Source organism: Periplaneta americana, chromosome 7 (genome assembly GCF_040183065.1).
Source record: "Periplaneta americana isolate PAMFEO1 chromosome 7, P.americana_PAMFEO1_priV1, whole genome shotgun sequence".
Classification (NCBI taxonomy): Eukaryota; Metazoa; Arthropoda; class Insecta; order Blattodea; family Blattidae; genus Periplaneta; species Periplaneta americana.
The window spans coordinates 111397975-111421578 of record NC_091123.1 but is presented as its reverse complement, the minus strand read 5'-3'; the positions used below and the strand labels follow the sequence as shown (position 1 = coordinate 111421578).

The window sequence follows — 23604 nt, the reverse complement described above, 5'->3', positions numbered from 1 at the left end:
TAAAGTAAAGTAATAATTTACTGAGTAAAACATAATTTTAAAATATTTAAACGTCAGTTTTAACATAAAAGTTTCAAATTAAAGTGCCAAACCCTTCATTTTCAGATATACTAATCTCTACTTGACAACTGAAGACAAGTGCGCTAAAATGGCCTAACCTTATCTTAAAAAAAAAAAAAAATTGAGTTTTAAAAATGATACAAGATCAGAGCAATGAACACAAGAACTTCGACTGGATATTTAACCTTCACGCCGTAGGAACAAAAATTAATAATATCATCACACAGATCATTCGTCTAATAGTACATAACTGTTGGTTCCCGGCTGCCCAAGTCACTCAAATGAGTGCGCTCTTGTATGATAAGAATGTATGTCGAACATGGAGTAGAGGGAAAGAAACCAAAGGAGAAGAATTCAATCTGGTGCCATGGATTGAGCCTCAGCGTAACTCAGTGGCAGAGCACCCAGTACGTAGAACTGAGGGTCCTGAGTTCGATTCCCAACACCAGAGCGAATTTTTTTCCATTATTAATGAAATAACCATCTTTGGGCTGTCCACTGAAATGATGCAGTGAGAACGAAACAGGCCACCAGGCTTAATACGTGACAGGAAGAAGAAGAAGAAGAGGAGGAGGAGGAGGAGGAATGAAATAACCGCAACAGAGAATTTTCTGTAGGAACAAAAATTAATAATATCATCACATAGATAATAGCTGCCGCTAGAAATCAGGGGTAGTCTTAGTCCATCATTTAGAATTAGGTTATTTCGAAATATTTTATATGCACAGAATTAGTTTCTTGAAGATAAACATATATTTTTTTTAATTGTTCATTCATTCATTTAGTGTTCTGTCCAAGGGCAGGTCTTTCACTGCAAACCCAATTTTCTCCAGTATTTCCTATTTTCTGCCTTCTTTCTTGTCTCTGCATATGATCCATATATCTTAATGTCTTCTATCATCTGATATCTTCTTCTGCCCCAAACTCTTCTCCCGTTCACCATTCCTTCCAGTGCACTATGCAGTTTCTTCTCAGCCAGTGATCCAATCAATTCCTTTTCCTCTTCCTGATCAGTTTCAGCATCATTCTTTTTTCACCCACTCTTTCCAAAACAGCTTCATTTCTTATTCTATTTGTCTACTTCACACGTTCCATTCTTCTCCATATCCACATTTCAAATGCTTATTTTAATTGTTATAATTATTTTTAATACAGCCATTACTTTATTTTTTCCATTAACATTAATATCTATGTAATTGTCATTGTTTCAATGTAAATCATACTGATTATACTAATTGTACTATTCCTTTAGTTGAATGATTATATCCATATTATTAATTCTTTATTTTATTTTATTTATTTTTTAAGTTAATACTTGTATACCGGAATGTATTTTCCTATTTGTGATTGATATTCATATGTATTCAATCTTTTTCATTATTATTACCATTTTTAAGTTAAGTATACCAGTACCATCATACAGGATGTTCATTATTATTACCATTTTTAAGTTAAGTATACCAGTACCATCATACGGGGTGAAATCTGACTCCAGGGTGACTTCGGACAATTTTATATGATTTTATTTAAGCAAATATAAAAACTGTATAATGATAGATTTTTTACCCAAATTTTTGTAGGGTCTAACAAGAGAGCTTGCCGATTAAATTAAAATGTGTGTATGTCTACAATGAATGTCTAGTAGCCAGACAGCGTTAATAATTAAAATTGTTACTTCTGTAGGATTTTACTTAGGTAATTTAGTTGCTTCTTTGTCGTGTACATTGTTGACATAAAATTACGCTGAAATAAATCACATCTTTCTTTAACCTATTGTCAATCTTGTGCGATAGTTATTGGTTTTCTATGCAGTCACTCATCTGTTGTAAGAGCGGTAACTTCTGTGACTGTATCAGTGTGGGGTGATATCAGATGATGCCATGTAAATACAAGACACAGCTTGGAGTTCATGTAAGAGAAATTACGACCCGAAGAAAGTTTTGCGTGACTGGAAGAAATACACAAGAGGAACATTGTCTTTAAGCGGACCTTGAATGAAATATCTACAAAACAGCAGGGAAATATCAAGAAGCCCTTTGAATCAACTGGGTTAATTCCTTTCGACCCAGAACATGTTTTAAGTAAGCTTCTGGACAGTGACAATGATCAGGAAGAAAGCAACAATTGTTCGTTCAGCAGCTTTGAAGAAAGGTTAAAACATGCTAGATATGACACAGCAAGCAGTGGTAGCCAAGGACGAAGAAGAAGAAAAGAAGAAGAATAAACTTCTTACCTGGAAAATCTGTACTGGGTCGAGATATGGCAGAACGAGAAACTGAAGGACAAGAAGAAGCTGAAATCAGTGTTTTGGAACAGGAATAGGAGGAAAAAGGACCTGAAGAACAGCCACAGGAAGGTGTACTGACAATAGAAGCTTTTGTAGTGGCGAATTATGAATATGAAGACAAGAAAGTATGTTGGTGTTGTATTAGATGTAGGAGCGAAGGATGTAGAAATGAAATTTCTGTGGTCGTACTGCAACAGTCTAGTCTGTATTTGTTTTTACTGCTGTTGATGATGAAGACAGAGTTCCAAAAGAAAATATTGCCAAAGTCCTTTAAAAAAAACCGCAGGAAGAAAAGGGAAGGTTTTTATTTTCCATGAAAAAGTTTGTAAAATAAGTTGAAAATATTAGAAAACATAGATTTTCTTTCATACATTGTAATATCGATTTCTGTTGAGGTCTTAATAATTGTATTAATATTGTAACAACATGTAAGAAATGCAAGGATAATAATGACTATTTAAAGCAAAAATCTTTAACTGAAAGTTTAACAATAATAATATTTTTTTAGAAGTCATTTTACTGTCCGATTTCACCTCATGAAGGAGCAATTTCGGATGGACATTGAAAAAGTTGTTGTTGTTTTCTAATGCCAGGCGTTTGACAATAAAGTCATTTAACCTCTTGCACTCCAATATTTTTCAAAGATATTATCATGACCAGCCACTGAAGCACAGATTTTGAGGTGTTCCGAATCCATTTCTCGGTTTGAGTTGCACAATGGGCAGTTAGGGGACTGATATATTCCAATTCTATGCAAGTGTTTGGCCAAACAATCATGGCCTGTTGCCAATCTAAATGCAGCTACAGACGATTTTCGTGGTAAATCGGGAATTAACTGTGGATTTTGATGCAGAGAGTTCCATTTTTTTCCCTTGGGATTCAGTTATCAAATTTTGTTTGTTGAAGTCTAAGTATGTAGATTTAATAAATCTCTTCACAGAGTAATACGTAGATTTAGTAACAGGTCTGTAAGTAGCAGTGCTGCCCTTCTTTGCTAAAGTATCCGCATTCTCGTTTCCCAGGATTCTACAATGGGATGGTATCCATTGGAATACAATTCTTTTATTGAGTGATATTAATTGAGAGAGCATTTTAGTTATTTCTGCTGTTTGAGATGAAGGTGTGTGTTTAGAGACGATTGATAGAATAGCTGCTTTGGAGTCTGACAATATAACTGCATTCCTAAATTTATTGATGTGGCATAGAATATTCCTGAGACATTCACTTATTGCAATGATTTCACCGTCAAAACTTGTTGTTCCACATCCAAGAGATCTATAAAGTGAGAAGAGACAGCACGTAACACCTGCACCGGCACCTTGTTCTCTGGAGATCAAGGATCCGTCGGTGTATAAATGAAGCCAGTTTTGTGGAGAGTACCTAATATTAATTGTCTCTAAAGACAATTGTTTCAGTATTTCAGTGTTTACTTCTGATTTCAGTATTTCAGTGTTTACTTCTACATTGAAAAGGTATGAGTGTCCAAAATCACCCCGCTACATGGGGTGACACTGGACACTTTAAATTATTTTTTTTTTAATTATCTGATTACTATTAATATTAATTTCTTTGACAACTACATACCTAAAATATTTCCCCCATGATATACAATATTACTAAATCAAAATTTCAGAACACCATGAATAACCAGTTCAAGGTATGCTAAATCTGCCCGATTTCACCTCATTTGAAGGTATATTCCTGTATATGCTTTGATCCTGGTTGAGTGGAAGAGAAGGCCTGATGGCCTTAACTCTGCCAGGGAAAATAAAACTATTATTATTACTAGCTGTATCCATGTGCTCCGCTGCACTTGTTAGAAATTAATATAAAGTAATTACATAATTAAAATAGGACATCTGGTCCAGGGAACATTCGTGTTTGATAGAAGGCTAAATCATTTAATATGTCACTTAATTTAAATTGTATTTAAATAATTAAAATGCGATCATTTTGGTCCAGAGACCACTCATTTAGTGCAATGATAATTCCTTTAACATATTTCTTAATTGTTATTACTTGCAAATAATTAAAATATCATTTGGTTCAGAGAACATCCGTTTTTGGTGCAATTTGGTCCCATCAAAATTTTGCTTGGAATGAAACGTATCGGAAATCATTTTTAAAGAAACTTTTGTTATGCAACATTTTTCACAAAAATTAATAATAAGGGAGATAATTCGACTTATTTAATTCAAGCCCCCTTATAACCCCCCTTTTAAATAAAGAATCTTGAATCCCATATTGCCTAAATCTAAGTTACAAAGAACTTAATTTATATTCCAATTTTCATATAAATCGGTTCAGCCATTATTGCGTAAAAAGGTAACAAACATCCAGACAGACATACAAACAAAAATTTCAAAAAAGCGATTTTCGGTTTCAGGATGATTAATTATTATTGTTAACACCAATTATTTTTGGAAAATCAAAAATTACCAGAAAGATTTTGGCTACAGATTTATTATTAGTATAGATAATACAATTCTGCCAATTAATAACTACCAAAGAAGACTATTACAATGACGATAAAAGATATTACCAAGTTGCAAACAAATAATGAAAAAGTTAGCACAGTTGATAAGAATGGAATAGAAATTACTCTTGTAGAATATTAAAATCTTACATTTTTTTTGTAATTTTCATTAGTATATACTCATAATTCTAAAACAAGGACAAAGTCTATCATTTCACTTACCTATTGTACTGCTTCCATTTTTGAAAGTTACATCCTCAACTGATTCTCTATTTGGATACTCTGAGGAGTTGATACTATCCACATCAGTGCCAGCTCCTTGTTGTGGTTCAATATATGAATTACGTGAACTGCAGCCAACAGGAGGAGTCTCACTAGATCGCTTGCTGCTCAACACTTGAAGTTCAATGCCTTCCTCCTCTCTGCAATGCAACAGATCCCACAGATTTAATAAAATCCTAATTAATACTGCATCGTTATTTAATAATTTCCCTAATAACTCACTGAACTGTGATTAATACTCAGTGTCAGTGAACACTGCTACAATGGCTGTTAGTGATAAGAATTTTCCCAGTGACATGATCAAATGATGTCACTACCACCGTCGTTGTCATCATCATTGAACTATCATGGAATTGGGATGTATGACTCATTCCAACCTCAGTTGTAAAGAGGTCTCTTCAGAGGATGTAGACTATTGGGTTGAGGAAAAACCCCGAAAAAAAACATATGCGTAGTAACTGTTGTGCCATCGCAGTGATCAGATCTCTTGCTCATGTAAGTTTCGTGTTTAGTTACATAAACATGTTCACTCTGTGAGGGTGGCAGCTGTATACTGTACATTTAGAGTGCAGTAGTGTGTCCATTATGAAATATAGCCTTGAACGAGTGTTTATTTACAACTTTGTGAAATATGAATCTTGGAGAACAAATGTAACAAACTTCCATCAGTCATTCCCTAATTTCCCAGAGCAATGATTTACAATTTAATGAAGAAATTTCGTACAACTGGATTAGTATTGGGTAAGAAACGAACATGTGTGAAGCGTATTCTCACTGAGGAGATGTTAGATGAAACTGGCCACCGACTAGAGAGAAGTCCTACAAATCATCCCACCGTGTAGCTCAGCTGGTAGGGGTATCACAGTCTTCAGTAATAAAAGGTATGAAACAATTAAAATTAAAACCTTACAAAATTCTTGTAGTTCAGAGTTTAATGGAACTCGATTATCAGAGTGAACTTCAGTTTTGCATGTGGTTCCAACAATCAGTGTATGATGGACTACTTGATCCCACCTTAATTTTTTACAGTGACGAAGCATGGTTCTTCCTCAGTGGTTACGTGAACACTCAAACAATCGTTACTGAGACAGTGAAAATCCACACCGTTTTCACGAACAACATCTACAAGACATAAATTCGAGCCATTTTGGAGAACGAAGTGTGACAAGTTGCTGAACATGTCTTCAGGAGACGTGCAACCTGCCAGATATCACAAGGATGTCAGTTCGAACATGAATTGTGAATTTGGTAAGTACATCATTATGCAATACTAACTGCAAAAGTGCATATGGTAGCACCATTACATATGAATCAGCCGCCGTGAGTGCGGTTAGGAATCTAGTCCTGGCTGGTCACCCTGTATTATCAGGCAGTACATCTCACTTAACGATATGTGTCAGAGGAAAAACAATTGTTTGTATGCACCTGAAGTCTAATTAGTGTAATAAGTAGATAATCGGCGATGTATGCAATGGAGGGGGAAAGAAATTGGCCACCCTATCCCATTATCTCCTGGCCTAGTTGCCTCATAAGCGGTGCCATGTTAGTATCACTTGTGAGGTTCAGACCAACAACAACCACCACCATATTGGTGGAAAGTTCATAGTGTTTTCAGAAAAAAAAATGTTTTTCTTTCTCAAATATTTAACACCTTCTTATTCAGTAACTATTGCGAGTAGGATCGTGACTTCAGTCCATAACGATAGAAAATCTAATAAAGAACCATTTAACCTCTGGTGTATTTCAATAGCATGGACAGTTTTCGTGTAAATTTAATTTAAAAACCACTAATTTCAAGCCACTGAATGTTGTGAACAGATTGCAACGTCATAGCAAGAGAGGGTGACTAATGTATAGAGACAGACCTGAGTTCGTTGACCTCTTACATCTTTATTACTTTAAGATTACTGTATTAGTGGCGATGTTGCCGGACTGCTGAAATTTCGAACTTAACTTTCTAATTAACCGTGCATTTAATTATAAAACATAATATAAGTTTTCTATTCCTTTAAGTGTTAGTAACAGGGAGTTATGTAGCTTATACAAATCTCCCGACATTGTATGTTCAATTAGAGTCTCCAGACTAAGATGGGCAGGACATGTCAAGAGGATGGAAGAGAATGAGATATTGAAGAGAGTTATAGAGTACAGGGTTGAAGGGAAGAGGAGAGCTGGACGACCTAGACTTCGGTGGGAGGACTGTATCATGAAAGACATCAGAAAGCTTGAAGTTAAGAACTGGTGGACAGTGGCCAAGGATAGGGACTCATGGCGAAGGATCCTGAAAGAAGCTGAGGCTCAACCCAGGCTGCAGGGCTACTGATTATGATTCGTTGTACCCTATCACTCCTTTCAATCTGCAGGGTTATTTCACTTCCACTCTGTATATGAACATATCATACATATTTTAACACACTGCCTTTCAGTAACATCCAGTTTCTGAGATCATACAAAAAACATAGGATGGATATTGTATCACCACTCTGGCATGTATTTATTATCTGAATCAGCTTAGAAGCAAACTATCAGTGTGGGTGTAGGCCTAGGTGTGAAGGCCACTATAAGTTCCAGTTGCAAAGTGACAGCTCGGAAATACTGCCAATATGAATTGGAATTCATATTAAATAAGCAACATTTTTATTAGTTTTAATGACACATTTAAGTGCATATTTCTTTGGTTCTAATTGCATATTTACATGCATATTTTAACTATAGTTGGTTCATCTGATACCTAATCAATAATCATGATTATTATTATTATTATTATTATTATTATTATTATTATTATTATTATCATCATCATCGTTTACGTGTATTTAAATTTCGCCCTCTATATTCGAATATCAAGGGTTGTCTTCCTACTTGTTTACTATGGATACAAGTCACTCCAAAGCTATTGGTTCTTGAAGTCGAAAATATTAATAAACTCATATCAAAAGTTATACTCAATAAAGGAACTATTAATGAACTCATGTCGAAACCTCACCTCAAACTGTGCAAATATATCTTCATGGCAGACAGACAAATACAAAAAAATTAAATGCCCATGCAAATGTAAAATAAAAATAAATTATCCGTGGCATCATAGCCCTTGAAGGGCCCAGACCAACCAGCCGGCTACTGGCCTCACGTTCACATGCCAAAGCAGAGGTGGGCGACCATCCAAGATCATCCAACCAGAAAGGAGGTATCATGTGGTTAGCACGATGATTCCCCTAGTCATTATACCTGGCTTTTGCAACTGGATTTCGCTACCGATCATAGCTTCCCAAGTGCATCACGATGCTGGGTGGACACCGGTCCCATACATAATTTCATGAGAAAATTTCTTCCCTCATGAGAACTCGAACCACCACACATTCCGTAACATGAGTCTTAGGCAGGATGCCTTAGACCACGATGCCACAGTGCAGGACCCATGCAAATGTAAGGTTGTAAAAGCTTGAATAAAAGATCATCAAAAAATTGAATAACTCCAATCTGGAGTAGATAGTGATAGTTCATGTATTTCAAATACATTTGTATTTTGTATTTTGTAATTTGTAAGGATTTTCGAAAGTATTTTGTATTTAAATACATAAAATTTATGTATTTTGTATTTCAAATACTCAAAATACTTTTTTCTTCTTCTTGTTCTTCAACTTTTGGATTTCGATTTGAAGAATGAATTTTTGTCTTATTTGCCTACCTATTTCAGTTGTGCTAGCCATACACTTAGTTTTCTTGCCATAACTGATTTCCTTAATGCCATGAAGAAATCTCCAATAGCATCAAGGATCCATCACCCAACACTTGCTAAATGTTTAGCATTATGGAATGTGTCTAGGAGACTCAAATACTCAGAAATTATATCAGATGTCTTGAAATATTCATTAAAGTTTCACTGCCCAACTCGATGGAATTCTCTTTGTGACTCAGTCTCTCAAATATTGCAATTCAAACATGATATAAACAGTATATGGGAAAAACTGGGATTGCCAACCTTCAAAGATGTTGAGTTCCAGTACCTTGAAGAATATTGTGCAGTTCTGAAACCCATTGCCGTACCCTTAATTTAATGCAAATGAGAAGAAGTGCTATTACAGCCAACTTTTGTCCACATTAATTTCCCTTAAAAACAGATTACATATTCTGTTACCTAGTAATCTATGCCATCTATTCCAAGTAACTCCAATCCTAATAAGTTCACTTTCATCAAGATTTAAAGTGATGTTTAATCTGATCCCAGAAGAAAATTGAGCTATTTTCGCAGCTTGCTCCACCGCATCATTGAAGATAAGATGGCTATCTGACATTTCCATACTAAGTGATAAGAAGAGGACACAGAATATGTGTTGTGAAATCAGCTGAGAGTTGTCTGCTACATCTTTGGTCAGTTCAGACGATGAAGATGATGAAAACCATTTTTTATGTTTTCAACTCAAGTACAACAGACTTTGAAAAGCAAAAAGAAAAGAACTTGTCTGCTGCGGAGTATGAGCTCATACAATTCTTCAATGTCAAAGGGACAACCCTGTGCACTCTAGAGAATTACCCACCAGTGAAACAAGCTTTTATAAATATAATACAAGTTTGTGTTCCTCTACGCCTGTAGAAAGAATGTTCTGTTTTGCAGGATTTATTCATTCACAAGCAAGGGAATCCTTATCTTATGAACATTTGAGGAACTTGTTGTTTTCAAAGGAAGCAGTAATTATTCATATGTAGCATATGACTGGGAAAAGGAAGAAGTTCAGTTACAGTGTTTATATAAAACTGGGAAAAGGAAGAAGTTCAGTTACAGTGTTTATATAAAACTTCGAGGTAAAAATACTTTTAATGTTAATATAATATTTTAGATTTTCAGTAATATTCTTATTTCTTTTGGGCCTATATATTTTATCGAGTATCTGAAATACAAATGTAATTTTTTAAAAGTATTTTGTATTTGTATTTCAAATACAATTATTTGAAGTATTTTGTATTTGTATTTGAAATACTTGGATGTCAGTATTTTGCCCAGCCCTGCTGGTATCACTGTGACAAGAATTCGTGTGAGTGGGATTGGTGACTCTTAGTTAGTGGTTAGTGACAGTTTCGATATTCAAATTAAGTGTTGCCTTTGCCTATGTATGTCAAATAAAAATCTATTACGTTTTGTTACTTTTTTTGCAAACTTGTTTTAAATATCTGTTATTCCATTAATATGATTTAATTATCATTGGCTATTACTTTGTAAATTCTAAGAATTTTTGGTGGATTGTTCAACTAAATATCAAACAAAGAATAATTATTACTTTAGGCATTTTAATAAATGCGTATAATAATAAATTAAATTTGGTGCCGGTATACTATTATAGGTTAGTTGGGAGACCGGAGGGAAAAAGACCTTTCAGGAGGCCGAGACATAGATGGGAGGATAACATTAAAATGGATTTGAGGGAGGTGGGATATGATGATAGAAACTGGTTTAATCTTGCACAGCTAGGGACCGATGGTGGGCTTATGTGAGGGCAGCAATGAACCTGCGGGTTCCTTAAATGCCCTAAGTAAGTATACTATTACAGAATAGGCATCTTACTTAATAATGATTTGCACAGTATAAAATAATAAAAATGATTGGAATTGTTAATAAAGGATGATTTTATATCACTTGCAGCTTTATTAGAATACCTTTTTATGTAAATTAAAAAAAAAACACTCTCAGTCAAAAACCCACGGGTTTTTTGGGTCGGAGCTAATCATGCCAACCCTGACAGTTTGCGGGCAGATTCTGACATGAGCTCATTAACAGTTATCTCTTCTTTCATTAGCCTAATACATATTTTTAATTTAGTTGTCCACATTTCTCATTATGTTAGTCTTGTCTATTTCATCTACAAGATCCTCAGCAGTGTCTTAAACAATGCCATCATAACAGGAAACAGGCATATACAGTACTCTAATCTTCTCTCTTATCAATATACCATTATGTTTTTTATCCTCAATTACTCACTAGCATATACAAAAAGCCAGTAGATAATTATGTAAAAATAAACAATTACAATCTAACAAAGAACTTCCTGAACATTGAAACTCCTCATCCTGGATCTCCACATTGAACACAATCTAGTTTGTAATCTCACAGTCTGTGTGTCTGCCATTCTCCCTCCCTATATCATCTGTATCAATATTATTCTCTCACAGTAGCTTTTTTATGTTTCCAAAATAATAGCCTTTATTTACTTTAATTCCCCTAAACACATGGGTATTATGTTCCCAGTTAATTCCAAAATCTTTATTTTTCAACTTCATTGTGTATGATATTCAATCTTTTTTCTTTCTTCAGACTTTATTAGCCTATAAAAATTCAGTTATTCGAAACAAACACCAGAATTTTATGCTTTCATTTCCCGGAAGATCTGGATGTACAAACATCATCTTAAAATATCTTAAATTCTCTTCAACTGTTAATATTGTGTTGGTGCATAAGTTCATAGCATTTTTGTTCTGTGTGTTGGTACTCCAGTTACTATGGGTGTATTTATTGATTGTCATTTTTTATTTGAAGTTCAATTGTTGTGCTTGAGTTTACATATTGAAGTTTTCATTTTTGCAGATAGTGAGTGGAGCCATGGACGCTAAAAAATGGAGTGTCAAGTGGAGAAAGTAGAACATTTCCAACATATTCTTCTTTTTGAGTTCAATAGAAGAGTGAAAGGAGCGGAGGCAACCAGAAACATTTGCACTGTGTACGGAGAGAGCATGGCAAGAAAATGATTTTCTCGTTTTAAGGAGGGTCGTTTTGACATTAGTAACATTCCATGTTCAAGAAGATCTTCGGGGTTTTATGAAGATCGTTTAAACACATTAATCCACAATGGCCCATGTCAATGTACCCGAGAACTGGCAAATGTGATGAACTGTGACCATTCCACTATTGTGCGACATTTGCATTCAATGGGCAAAGTTAAAAAATCAGATGTATGGGTACTGTATGCTCTAAGCCAAAACCACAAAAATCAGCATGTGCCATATGTGCATCTTTGCTTGCTCGTCATTGATTGACTCGTGAACACCGAACATTCCTATCCAATATCATCACTGTTGACGAGAAATGGTGTCTTTATGCTAACATAAGGAAAATAAAGGAATGGATGAGCCCAAACAAAAAAGCAACTCCCAGTACAAAGGCCAGTGCACATCCACAAAAGATAATGTTATGCATCTGGTGGAACTGCGAGGGTGTGCTGTACTACGAATTGCTTTCCCGAAGTGTAACCATCACTCCCGACATTTACTGCCACCAAGTGAGACGTCTTGTACGTGCAATCCAAGAAAAAGGACCAACAAGACTGTGTGAAGTGATGCTACTCCACGATAATACCGCCACTCTGTTAACCTTACACAAAACACTTCCAGGAGTTGGGTTGGGAAGTCATTCTGCACCCACCTTATTCACCTGATCTTGCACTCTCAGATTTTCATCTTTTCCGCTCTCTATCGAACAACCTTCAAGGAACTTCCTTTCCAGATGAAAATGCGCTCTAAACATGGCTTGACAACTTCTTTAACTCAAAATCACACAATTTCTACAGGCATGGAATCAAAAAACTACTCAGCGTTGGCAGACTGTTGTAAATAGTGAAGGAGAATATATTGTTGATGATTACTTCTCTCTTATGCGTATCTGATGCATTTAATAAACTTAAGAAAAACCACTGTAGAATTATGCACCAACCTAACATATGTAAATCAGTAAAACGGGAATATAACTGTAGTACTAAATATGCTGATTTATACAATTTAAGTTTTTAATAAACTACAACACAAATTGTTGTACATAATATTTGGATGTATTTATACAAAGCACGTTAGCAGTAACATGTGACAGATGCCAACACAAGTCTGTCATCCTTAAAATAGTCAGAATTGCTTGACTGAACAAAAAATTGTACTTGTATACTGCATTTGTAAGGAATGGTGAAATGCTGATCAAATAAATTTGAAATACAACACATTCTAATTGAAACAAATGCATTAAAATTAATTTCAAATGTGGGCAATTTCTAGCAGATACACCAAAATTAATTACTGCGAGTATCAAATATTATGTAAAATGTTTTATTAACAATCACCAATTTAAATGAAAGGAAATATTAAAGAAGCACTATGTCTACAAAGTACAATAACATAAGAGCTCCCTATTTTCTGTAACAGCACGAAATATAAATAGTTACTTTCTGCTTCATTTTACTTCTGGCATATACTGGGAAGCATTCCAATATTGTAACTCATTTTGCATTATCCAGGGGATACATGTATCATGGATAAATATATAATAGGATGCAAAACTTACTGAGTTTCGCGTAACACATGCTAGAGGCGCTAATGTAGAAATTGATCTTGCTGCCAACCTGTTGGGCGGAGAACTTATTACATCTAGCAGCGCACCAAGTAGCAAAAATAAAAACTAATTACTCCATGCATTTAGCAGCGCACCTGGTGACGAAAATGTTACACTATGCAGAAAGAATCCCTCTGTCCCACCCTCAACCCTATTCTTAAACTAACCCAATTTAAAATAAAACATTTACATTTACATTCCTCACAGCATCTTCCACTGAAAATTCTTACCGGAGCCAACAGGAAGATAAAAGAGACGATCTATTTTACACTACCCAATTAAAATATAACCAGACAGAGACAGAAAATAAAGCAAAAGTTAGATAATTGGGATTGTACTCTTTGGGTATTTAGTATACTGCGCAATGGAAAAGTGTGCAAAAACTACTTACATAGTTCAATTTATTATATTACTATTATTTTACAATACATTCAGCAACACTATTTTTACAACGTCCATAAACATCACTGTTTAACATACACTTGCTTATATACACACATAATATCACTTTATGTCCACTTATTAGCAAGTTTCTGGCTGCCATCTTGTCTTCTCGAGCAACATCTCGAACGAACGGATAAATAGAGAACTCTGGGTAACGTAATCAACACACAGTTCTAATGTTCACCACCTACGACATCGGGCGCTGATCATCTTATTTGAGCCCCCTGCTGCCAGATGGTGCTGACCGCAGTTTCGCATCCTATTATATATTTATCCATGCCTGTATCCTTTAACAGATATAGAGGCGAGCTACTACGTCTACCAATAAGAGAAAAAAAATATTGACTCCAGGCCAGCTATAAAGCAATGACCAACTACAATAATATTAATAATTCATGCCGGCTGCTGGTCTCACGTCCACATGCCTCAGCAGAAGTGAACCATTCATCCATCCATCCAGTATGGAAGTAATGTGTGTGATCAGCATGACTACAACCCCAGCCATTATAACTGGTTTTCGAAACCAGATTTCGCTACCTATCACAGCTCTCCAAATTTATCATGATGCTGGGTCAGCACAGGTCCCATACACTGGCCGAAATTTCATGAGAAAATTCTTTCCCCATGAGAGCCCAAAGCAACACTCATTCTGTAATGTAAGTCCAGGCATGATGCCTCACACCATAACGCTATGGCGTGGAACTATGATAATACAGGGTTTTATTTAAAAACCTTGTCCACTCAAGCAGTGTTTTATGTCTTGACTACTATCATGCCACAGTCAGCAGCACCTATACTTCAACTCAGCTTCCTAAAACTTGTATAAAATCTTATCTTATAGAAGATGATGGTAGAAATGTTGTCCTTCCACGGCTAAACAGGCATTGAATAAGGAAAACCCTTTCTGATTGACACAATTAAGTTTAGCCACTGCAATATTTCTGATATCATTTCTAATGCTTTCCTTTAGTACTTTCAATGTGTCAGATTTGTTTTGTAAACTTTGTAGTTGATGTACACTCTAAATTTGCGCCAATTTCGTCTAATATTTCTTCTGCCAAAACTATACATTTTCGCTCATGTTTTTAGTTTTGCACTAAAACAGTAGATTCAAAGTTTTGCATGATATCGTGAATTTCAGTTCAGGAAGGAAACAATTGATCAAGAAAATTTAATGTTTGAATAAATTGCAGATGCATACAAGCTGATTCATATTTGAAATAACATTCACACAGAAAAACTGCTTTGCTCTAGAGTCACCTGTCCAACCATCCTCGCAAATGAATGTATACTCCTGTAAGACTGTCAGGAAACAGGTTCAGACATGAAATGTAGGACAACAGAGAAAAGGAAAGTGAAGTTGAAGTACAGGCATCACTGACTGTGGCACGCTTAGTATCCAAAACATAAAAGACCACATGGCAGGTCAAGATTTATAAATGAAGTCCTCATTACACATCATAAAAAGCCATTAAATAAAAACATTAATTAAAATGTTGAGACCTAAGCTACTAAGATTACTGGGAAATGAAGTTACAGACACCTTAACCAAAAAGGGAGCAATGGGAATGACACCAACACTCAACAAATCAATAGAACATAAAACTGATCAAAACAATGTGCCACAACTATGCAAATAAAGAAATAGGCTACAGCAAACATTAAAGGGAAAAAAAAGTACGAAAATATAGCTTCCACGAATTATTGCAGTTGCACATCTTCAAATGACAACAGTCAAATTTCTACATAGATTTAGCAAACGAAATACAGGACAAGACAAAATTTCGGAACAGAAGATAATCTACTCAATGAAGAGCATCTGCTGACTTGTGAAGGACATAACAGAGACAAGCCGAAAAATGAAGAAATTGCTGGACTGTAGTGGGAAATTAAAGAGATGACTTGATCACGCCACAACAAATGAATTACTCAGAAGAACGCACAGGAAAGAATTCACGTTAACAGACAGTCCATTTTTTTTCTTTCGCCAAAATAATAACACCAAAAAATTTGGACAAAAACAACAGATATATACATATTTGTTTACAAGAAACAAAGAACTTCTGTTTCCATCATGAAATAATTATCTCAAAGTAAAAATATTGTTACAATCATTACATACATCCCTTTATTTGAAAAAGTTGTGTAGACTATCCATGAAAAAATTATATAAATCACATAATTTTTAAGTTCAAACTCCATATTGCATCTTAAGAAAACAGTTTCTCACCAATATTTGTTACAACACAAAGAAGAGAACATATTAGGCTACAATGGTTTGGTTAAATTCTGAGCATGGACCACAAGAAACTTCCAAGGAAAGCCTGAAGTAAGGATGGTGGTAGATGTCACAGAGGACAACCCTGTACGACATGTAAAGAAAGCTGTAACATCTGTATTTTTATTTTCACTGTAGGTCTACCATATATTACCAAAGTGGAGAATTAGGTACAACAACTTTGAGACATGCCAATGCGATGATAAACAAGTAGAACTAAGTACACAATGTTGCCAACATATGTCCACGAAGTTTACCTCGGACGTCGTTAACAGGAGAAATCAGATTTTTTCTCTCTCCCTCCATCATTCTTAACATTACTGAGAGCTATGTCACTGTTAGCAACAAGGTTAAGTAGGGTTTGATGAGGAGATATATATTAGTGTCAATTACATGCACTGTTAGTGATAAGGTTAGGTAAGATTTGATGAGGAAATCGATTAGTAACAAGTAGGTCTACAGTCAGAAACAAAATTAGGTAGGGTTTGATAGGAGATAGATTAGTGACAAGTGTTTCGCGCAAAAATGACACAAGTGAATATTAGGTTCATTATCCCTTTTATATAATATTTCCATTTCTCAAATTAATAGAATTCAATAATATTTCTTCGACCATTAATTTTCTCCTTCATTTTGCTACGATAACATGTTATGAAATCTTCAAAAACGTGCATTTTCTTTTAGTATATTCAAAAACCCGCTATTATACTCCATCACATACTTCACTAGTGCAGTGAATTCTTACAGAATATAGTCACGAATTTTACTAGCAAAATTTCGAATCTCTTTTGTTTGATATGACATGGTACAGCCCGATGACCAGATTCTCTTTCGACAAGGCTCGGTACAACTGGTGACCAGTGGCTAGCATAGCTGAAGTTGCTGTAGGAGTTCGAATTATCCATTTGTTCCCCATATATTGTTCATAATACTTATCCATCCATCCATCCATAACATTACAATCCAAATTGAGCCTCAGTCTCTTTCAACATGTACCTCCACTTCTGTTTGCCCCTACTAGTTCCGCCAGGTATGATAAATGGTTTCTGAATATTTTGATGGGGTTGTTAGCTACACGCCCTACCAACTTGAAAGGCCAAGTAAACATATTTATTAACCTAATACTGGGAAGTGAGTAATTCAGTTATAAGCCCAGATATCTATATATATATATATATATGTAAGTTGTTTGTGAATCATATGATTGGGTGATGAGCTGCTATATCACTACATCACATAGTCAAAAGTTAACCTCAGTATAAGCCACTGAGATCCAGAGAGTGCAAAAGATTAAGGCTACCACCTGTACAATCAGCATTCATTGCATTAGGGATGTCAGCCCTACATGCCCGCTGACTTTATCCCAAGGAAATACACCTGGTAGTCATTTCTGTTAGGGGGTGAACAAACCTTGGGACCAGAAGAATTATATCAGTGAAGAAAATCAATGACCCCAGCAGAAAACGAATCCACGACCTCCCAGCTTGCAGTATTACACCTTAACCATGATACTACAGCACACCTCACACTACATAGTGCTTGTTACAAAATTTAATCAATAACAGAATAGTAATCTAACACAAAAAAACACTGTAACCTTTCTTTGAAGCAAGATTTCTCAACATGAATATCTGAGACTATTTATTGTTTTACTTAATAGACTATTCATAGGATCACTTTGAGATAAGAGGGGGAGGGAAATTAATAAAGAAAAGAAAGTAAAATTAGAATGTTAAGGGTAGTCAAAGCATTCGAAAGAAACCTGCCTCATAAGAACTTTGCCAACTACAAATCTCACAAAATATGCCTACCCCAGTGACGTTTACTGAGAAGTCAACAGCTGATTGGACTACGGCATGAGGAAAAAGACATCTTATAGGAAAAGATACTATATTTGTCAGTATAAAAGACACACACATCCCAAAAATTAAAACAGTTTTATTAAAAAAAAAAAAAAAAAACTAAAATTGAAAGATAAACATATGATGATGATGATACCAGTATAATAATAATAATAATAATAATAATAATAATAATAATAATAATAAAGCCTGCAAATTCACTCATATCACTGTCGTCAGATTTTTGTCTCCCTCACTAAATTAAAACTGGTTTTATAACCTACTAGTAGTTCTCTATTATCTATGCAATTAAAAGTAAATACACGTATTAATACTTAAACATCAATAAAGGTGATATAATAAGATAATTACTTATAGTTTTAGCAACTTTTTGTCTCCACTGTGCGTTTCTGCTGTATCAGCTTCACTTTGAGTGTGGCAGGGGAGAAAAAGTACCGAAGGGAGTACACACGGTTGTACCTTAGTTATATAAAACGCATCCTAATGTGAATACCTATTCTGAGGGTGAAAAAATGCATCTTACACATCGACAAATACGGTATGTAGCTAAGTATGAGCGCAAGTAAACACTTGAGATCAACGTGTATCTCACAACTTAACCTATGACAGTGTTTGTTACTTTGTCCTTCCAGATATAGGATATCAAAACAAAGAACTCTCAAGTAAGATGAACTCCAATTAACGGGTCACAATTTGGTAGGCCTAATTTGTAAAGGGCAATGCATGGATATAATTTAAAATTAAATATAATATCTGAGTTTCTAACATTGCGATGTAGCCTACGCTACATTACATGTCAAACTGACAAATCTTACGTTAACCTAAAAACAAATATTGTAACTAATTAATAAGCTTTATAAATTTCATCTTCAAATGTCTAATCAGATACTTTCGCTGAAACAAATTATCCTAACCGTAAATAACTCACTTGTCTTATATTCCTAATAAATTCAGGTTATGAGTTTAAAATGTTAATATTCAAAAGTCCATTTAACTTCGGCCTTATTCTAATAGGCGTATTTGAATATTCTAGAATTTAAATACCAGCACCATTCAGTGACGTCAAATAACGCCTATTTAGGAACATAAACTGTAATTTTATCATAAATAGTTACACAACGATATTATCCTATAGGTACTAAAGTATTCCGAAAACTGAAGTTTATTCTTTTGAGTATAAATGGAAATTCAGCCTGGAACTCTGTAATCCAAACTATGAGGAATGAAAGCTAAATATACAACTGAAATCAACACATATAAATAAATACCTTCTCTGTTTGCGGCCCTGTTGCAGTTGTCTTCTCTTCTCACTTTCTGGACGGTCATCCTCACTAACTTCTTGAATGCACTCTGATGTATCATACATGTGATGCAGACCAAAATTTGCCAACTTCAGAATTGCAAAAAGTAGTGCCACAGTTGCACAGTACACACCCCAAACGAAAAATGTTGGAGGAAAGTACTAAAAAGAAAATTATGAGCTTGTTGTAGCCTATTTTATGATGCAAACATTCTAGTCATAAACATTTTCACTAAACAAGGCAATTAGGCTACTATCAGAATATAACTAAATTAAAGAACAATTTAATTTTAATACCACAATAACATTAATTATTTCACTGATCAACTCATAAATCAGGAAAAGGACTTTGACCTCTTTCAGTTTCTTTACAAGACTTCTTGATTATGCTAGTTCTTGAACAGAAGCAACAGAATTTACCAAACTTCTTATTACAAACAGTAAATAAAAGACTGTCACTTACCAAATATATTGTGAATGGCAGACATAAGAGAAATAGCCAAATGTACAGGTGAAATGTGTTGCAGAAAATATCTTGGTGAGGGTCATAAAACCAGCCTCCTGTGAGCGAAGCCCAGACGCCTTGACGTAAAATTTCAAGCGTTTGTGACCCCATTGTGGTGTGTTTTCATTTTAAAGTGCATTTTAGTCTATCGTACGGATTAAAATACAGAAAACTTAAAACGAATATTGAGAGCTATTATACAATCGATGCCTTTAAAGGCAGCCATTTTGAAATCTGTACTGTCACGTGGGGAAAGTCTCACCCAATCCAAAGTCTTGTCACACCCTACTTTGACCGTAATTTTCTTCGCTTAAAATTTGGCGTCTTGATGAAGTTTGGATAATACTTCATAGATGGCATACAAGCCATTCGATATACGAAATAATTCGACTGTCGTAGAATCACTGCTTTTTTTTTTATTTCGATCAGATTCTGCCGCAGTGTTGCCAGGTGTACTGAATTTGCAATAATGTTTTTTTTTTTAATAGAAATTACTGGTTTACTTCTGAAACTCGAAAAATTAGGCAGATCTCCTTTTTTTTGTCCTTTCACAGATTTTTCAACAAAACCTTTAGTGAAATGCAAAGTGAATGGCAGCCTTCTTTAACCTCAAATACAGAGGTGCGGTCTCAAAGACTGCTCCAAAATGTTTTTAATGTGGAAATGAACTGGTTCCCGCCATTTTACGAACGTGAACGAAGCTGACGGGAAGCCGTTCACTGGTATTCAATTATTTCGTTTAGTACAGACCGAGTATTTAGTCCTGACAGCTCAGCAACGCGAAAGAGAGGGAGTAATAGGAGTAGTGGGGAGAGCTCCGGAGTAGATATAAGGGCGAGCGGTCGGTAAAGGAATGCAGCACAGCTTAATTGTACTAGAAACATACCGCTCTATCGCACGCATGACATCCAATCGCTTTGAAGGCAAGCGAGTGACTAACCCAAACACCCCTTGGCATAACTAAATGGACTCGCCTGACCCAGGCGCACATCTCTGGCAACTGTCAGGACTAAATAATCGTACTGACTGGAGATATGCTCCAAAATGTTTAATGTGGAAATGAACCACTTCCCGCTAGTTTATGAATGTGAATGCTTTTGAACTCTCTGGTGGGAAATCGGTGGCACAGTTCACTGGTACAGCTCAGCTCAGCGACGCGAAAGAGGGGAAGTAATAGGAGTAGTGGGGAGAGCTCCGGAGTAGAGATAAGGGCGAGCGGTCGGTAAAGGAATGCAGTACAGCTTAATTTTACTAGAAACAAAGCACTCTACCCCAGCATGACATTCGATTGCTCCGAAGGCAAGCGAGTGACTAACCCAAACACCCCTTGGCGTAACTAAATGGACTCACCTGACCCAGGCGCACATCTCCGGCGACTGTCAGGACTAAATAATTGTACTGTATTCAATTATTTCGTGTAGTACTGGAGATATTACACAATAGTATACTTTTAACGGTCTCGAAGACTGCACATATTTGTCACTGGACTGTTTTTCTCAGTTCTCACAATGAATTCTACACAAGGCCCTTCGCAAAAAGTTAGTGATGAAAACTTTGACGAGATAGTGCTTGAGTGGACAGATGATGAGGATACTGAAGTTGGCTCTGCAGGTGAAAAGATTCCGTTCTTGAGAGTGATCAATAGAGCAACTCACATTATGTTTTATTTTTTTGATAATTTATTATGTTTATCTTTTTTCAAATTATGCTTTATCATGCTTTATTTTAAATTTCTTTTAACATAAATAATACATAATAATGTCGTTTATACCAATAAAATTAACTCAACTTCAAAACACACACACTCTTTGACTCTACACTATACCACACGAATGCACCCTCACAGGAAACAGAACAAGGCCAACAACGACCAGTTCTGAAGATGACCCATAAATAGGTCGAAACATGTGAATGAGGTACATTGAAATTTAACACAGAAAAGTCTTACCATACATATTCCGAAGTGATACAGTGTTAAAAGTTGTGTAATCAAGATATATAATAAAATTAAGTCAAATACTCTTTATGTACATCATCAAACTGAATTTTTTCTGTCACTAATGTTAGTTTGCAGGATAGGTATTAAGTTTATAAAAGAATACACTAAGCAATCTATTCATGAAATGAATGAAAATCTAGTCATCCTTGTCACTGTCACTCGCACTCTCTAGATGAACAACACTCTCTTGAAGTTGATTTTGATTAATTGCAAGTTGTAAGTGAAACTGTATATTTTCTTCTGTCAGACATGACCATTTAGAGTTTAAAATCCAATTGAGAGTAGAAAAGCTTCTCTTGACTGAAGCAGATGATGGAGGAACCATAATTGCCTTCATTGCCAGCTTACTTAGGATAGGCATCTTAGTGGAATGTTTCTGCCAGAAGGATAAGGCAGAAGTTGTTGAAGACAAATTTTCTCCATGTACCATTGCTGCATATTTCTTCCACTAGAACATCAATGGCAGAGAAACGTTTCAGTTCATCTGAAGTAAAAACCGAAGAAATCTTCTCAGGAACAGCTAATGTTGGATCTAAATTCTGAACTTCCTTCCAGAAATTTAGAGCAGGATGATGTTCATTCATATAACCTGAGCTTTGAACCATCTGAAGAACTGATGACAGAAGAAGCCAGACCGTTGTTTCATCTTGATTATCTGATTACAAAACCTGTATTTGATTGCACAGTTCATCAGAAATTTTAGATATAGCTCTGAGTTGAAGTATAAGTTCTGTATTTTTAACCAGTTGCTTTAAGTTTGTTACAGCAGCACTGCCTTCACCATCTTCCAAATCAATCCAATGTTTGACTGATCAATCCAATGTTTGACTGCAGTGAAATTTATGCAATGATATTTTCCTGCCTTCAGCCATGTCCCCCAGCGAGTTATTACAGGAACTGGAGGTAGAACAAATGTTCTTGCTTCTTTTAGGCAGTCCAGCAATCTCTCCCTTCTGGCTGGAGTTTTTGCTAAGGCTGTCTTAACAGCTGCAATGAATTCATCAGCAATTTTTTGTGAAAATCTAATCTCTTCAGCAAAAAAATGCAATATGTGAACCCATCATGTAGAATGTAAAAGTTAAGGTGCATCTCCAGCCAGTCACCTGCCAGCAGAGGGCATATATGGTGCACTGTCTGATATTAAAATAATAAAATTGCTTCTGTGAACACCAATAAGATCTAGTGTATTAAGTATTAAATTTACTATAGCATCAGCATTGTAGTGTTCAACAATTTTGGTTTTCACAAGACGGGGTTTTTCATTCACAACACCCAGTGGAGCAACAAGAACATTCACCACCTTACGATTCTTTATATCTGTTGTTTCACCAACCACTAGATAGACAGAATTTGCCTCACATTTTGTTGTGACTCAAAAAACTTGTCACGTAAATTTAACATTTTCACAACCTCCGTATCTGTTTTAATTTCATTATTGTGTTTAATGTTTAATAGTTCAGGTATAATGAAAATCTGTTTCACAAGTTCTTTAGATGAAATGCAGGCATAACAACTCAAAAATGATTTCTAAAAGACACAAGTCCAGCCAGACTTCTAGACAAGTTCAACCCTATTGAAAACCTAACTGCTTTTCTTTCGTGCTTAACAGCAAACATGATCAACAAAAGAATTTCTTTTCCTGCACATAACCATTTATGTTGATATATATACATTCTGGAGGGCAAGGGCTAATTGGGATTTCCCTGTCTCTGATAGGGTCAAAAACACTGATAGAACTGAACTGAT

General features: G+C 35.4%; 1 protein-coding gene across 13 annotated transcripts in view; it reads right to left on the bottom strand.

Moving 5' to 3' along the window:
* Positions 1-20109, bottom strand: part of LOC138703364 (pecanex-like protein 1) — a 255059-nt gene extending 234950 nt beyond the window's left edge. For 11 of the 13 annotated variants that reach the window (XM_069831164.1, XM_069831168.1, XM_069831171.1 and 8 more), the window contains exons 1-3: positions 19818-20108; positions 19323-19516; positions 5046-5245 (exon numbers count right to left, since the gene is read on the bottom strand). In XM_069831164.1, the coding sequence (XP_069687265.1) occupies positions 5046-5245; positions 19323-19516; positions 19818-19970 (547 nt within the window). In that variant the 5' untranslated portion in view covers positions 19971-20108. Of the gene's footprint in view, positions 1-5045; positions 5246-19322; positions 19517-19817 lie in introns of all 13 variants that reach the window. The other 2 variants (XR_011333137.1, XR_011333138.1) reach the window with 1 other exon arrangement.
* Between the last annotated feature and the right edge of the window lie 3495 nt (positions 20110-23604).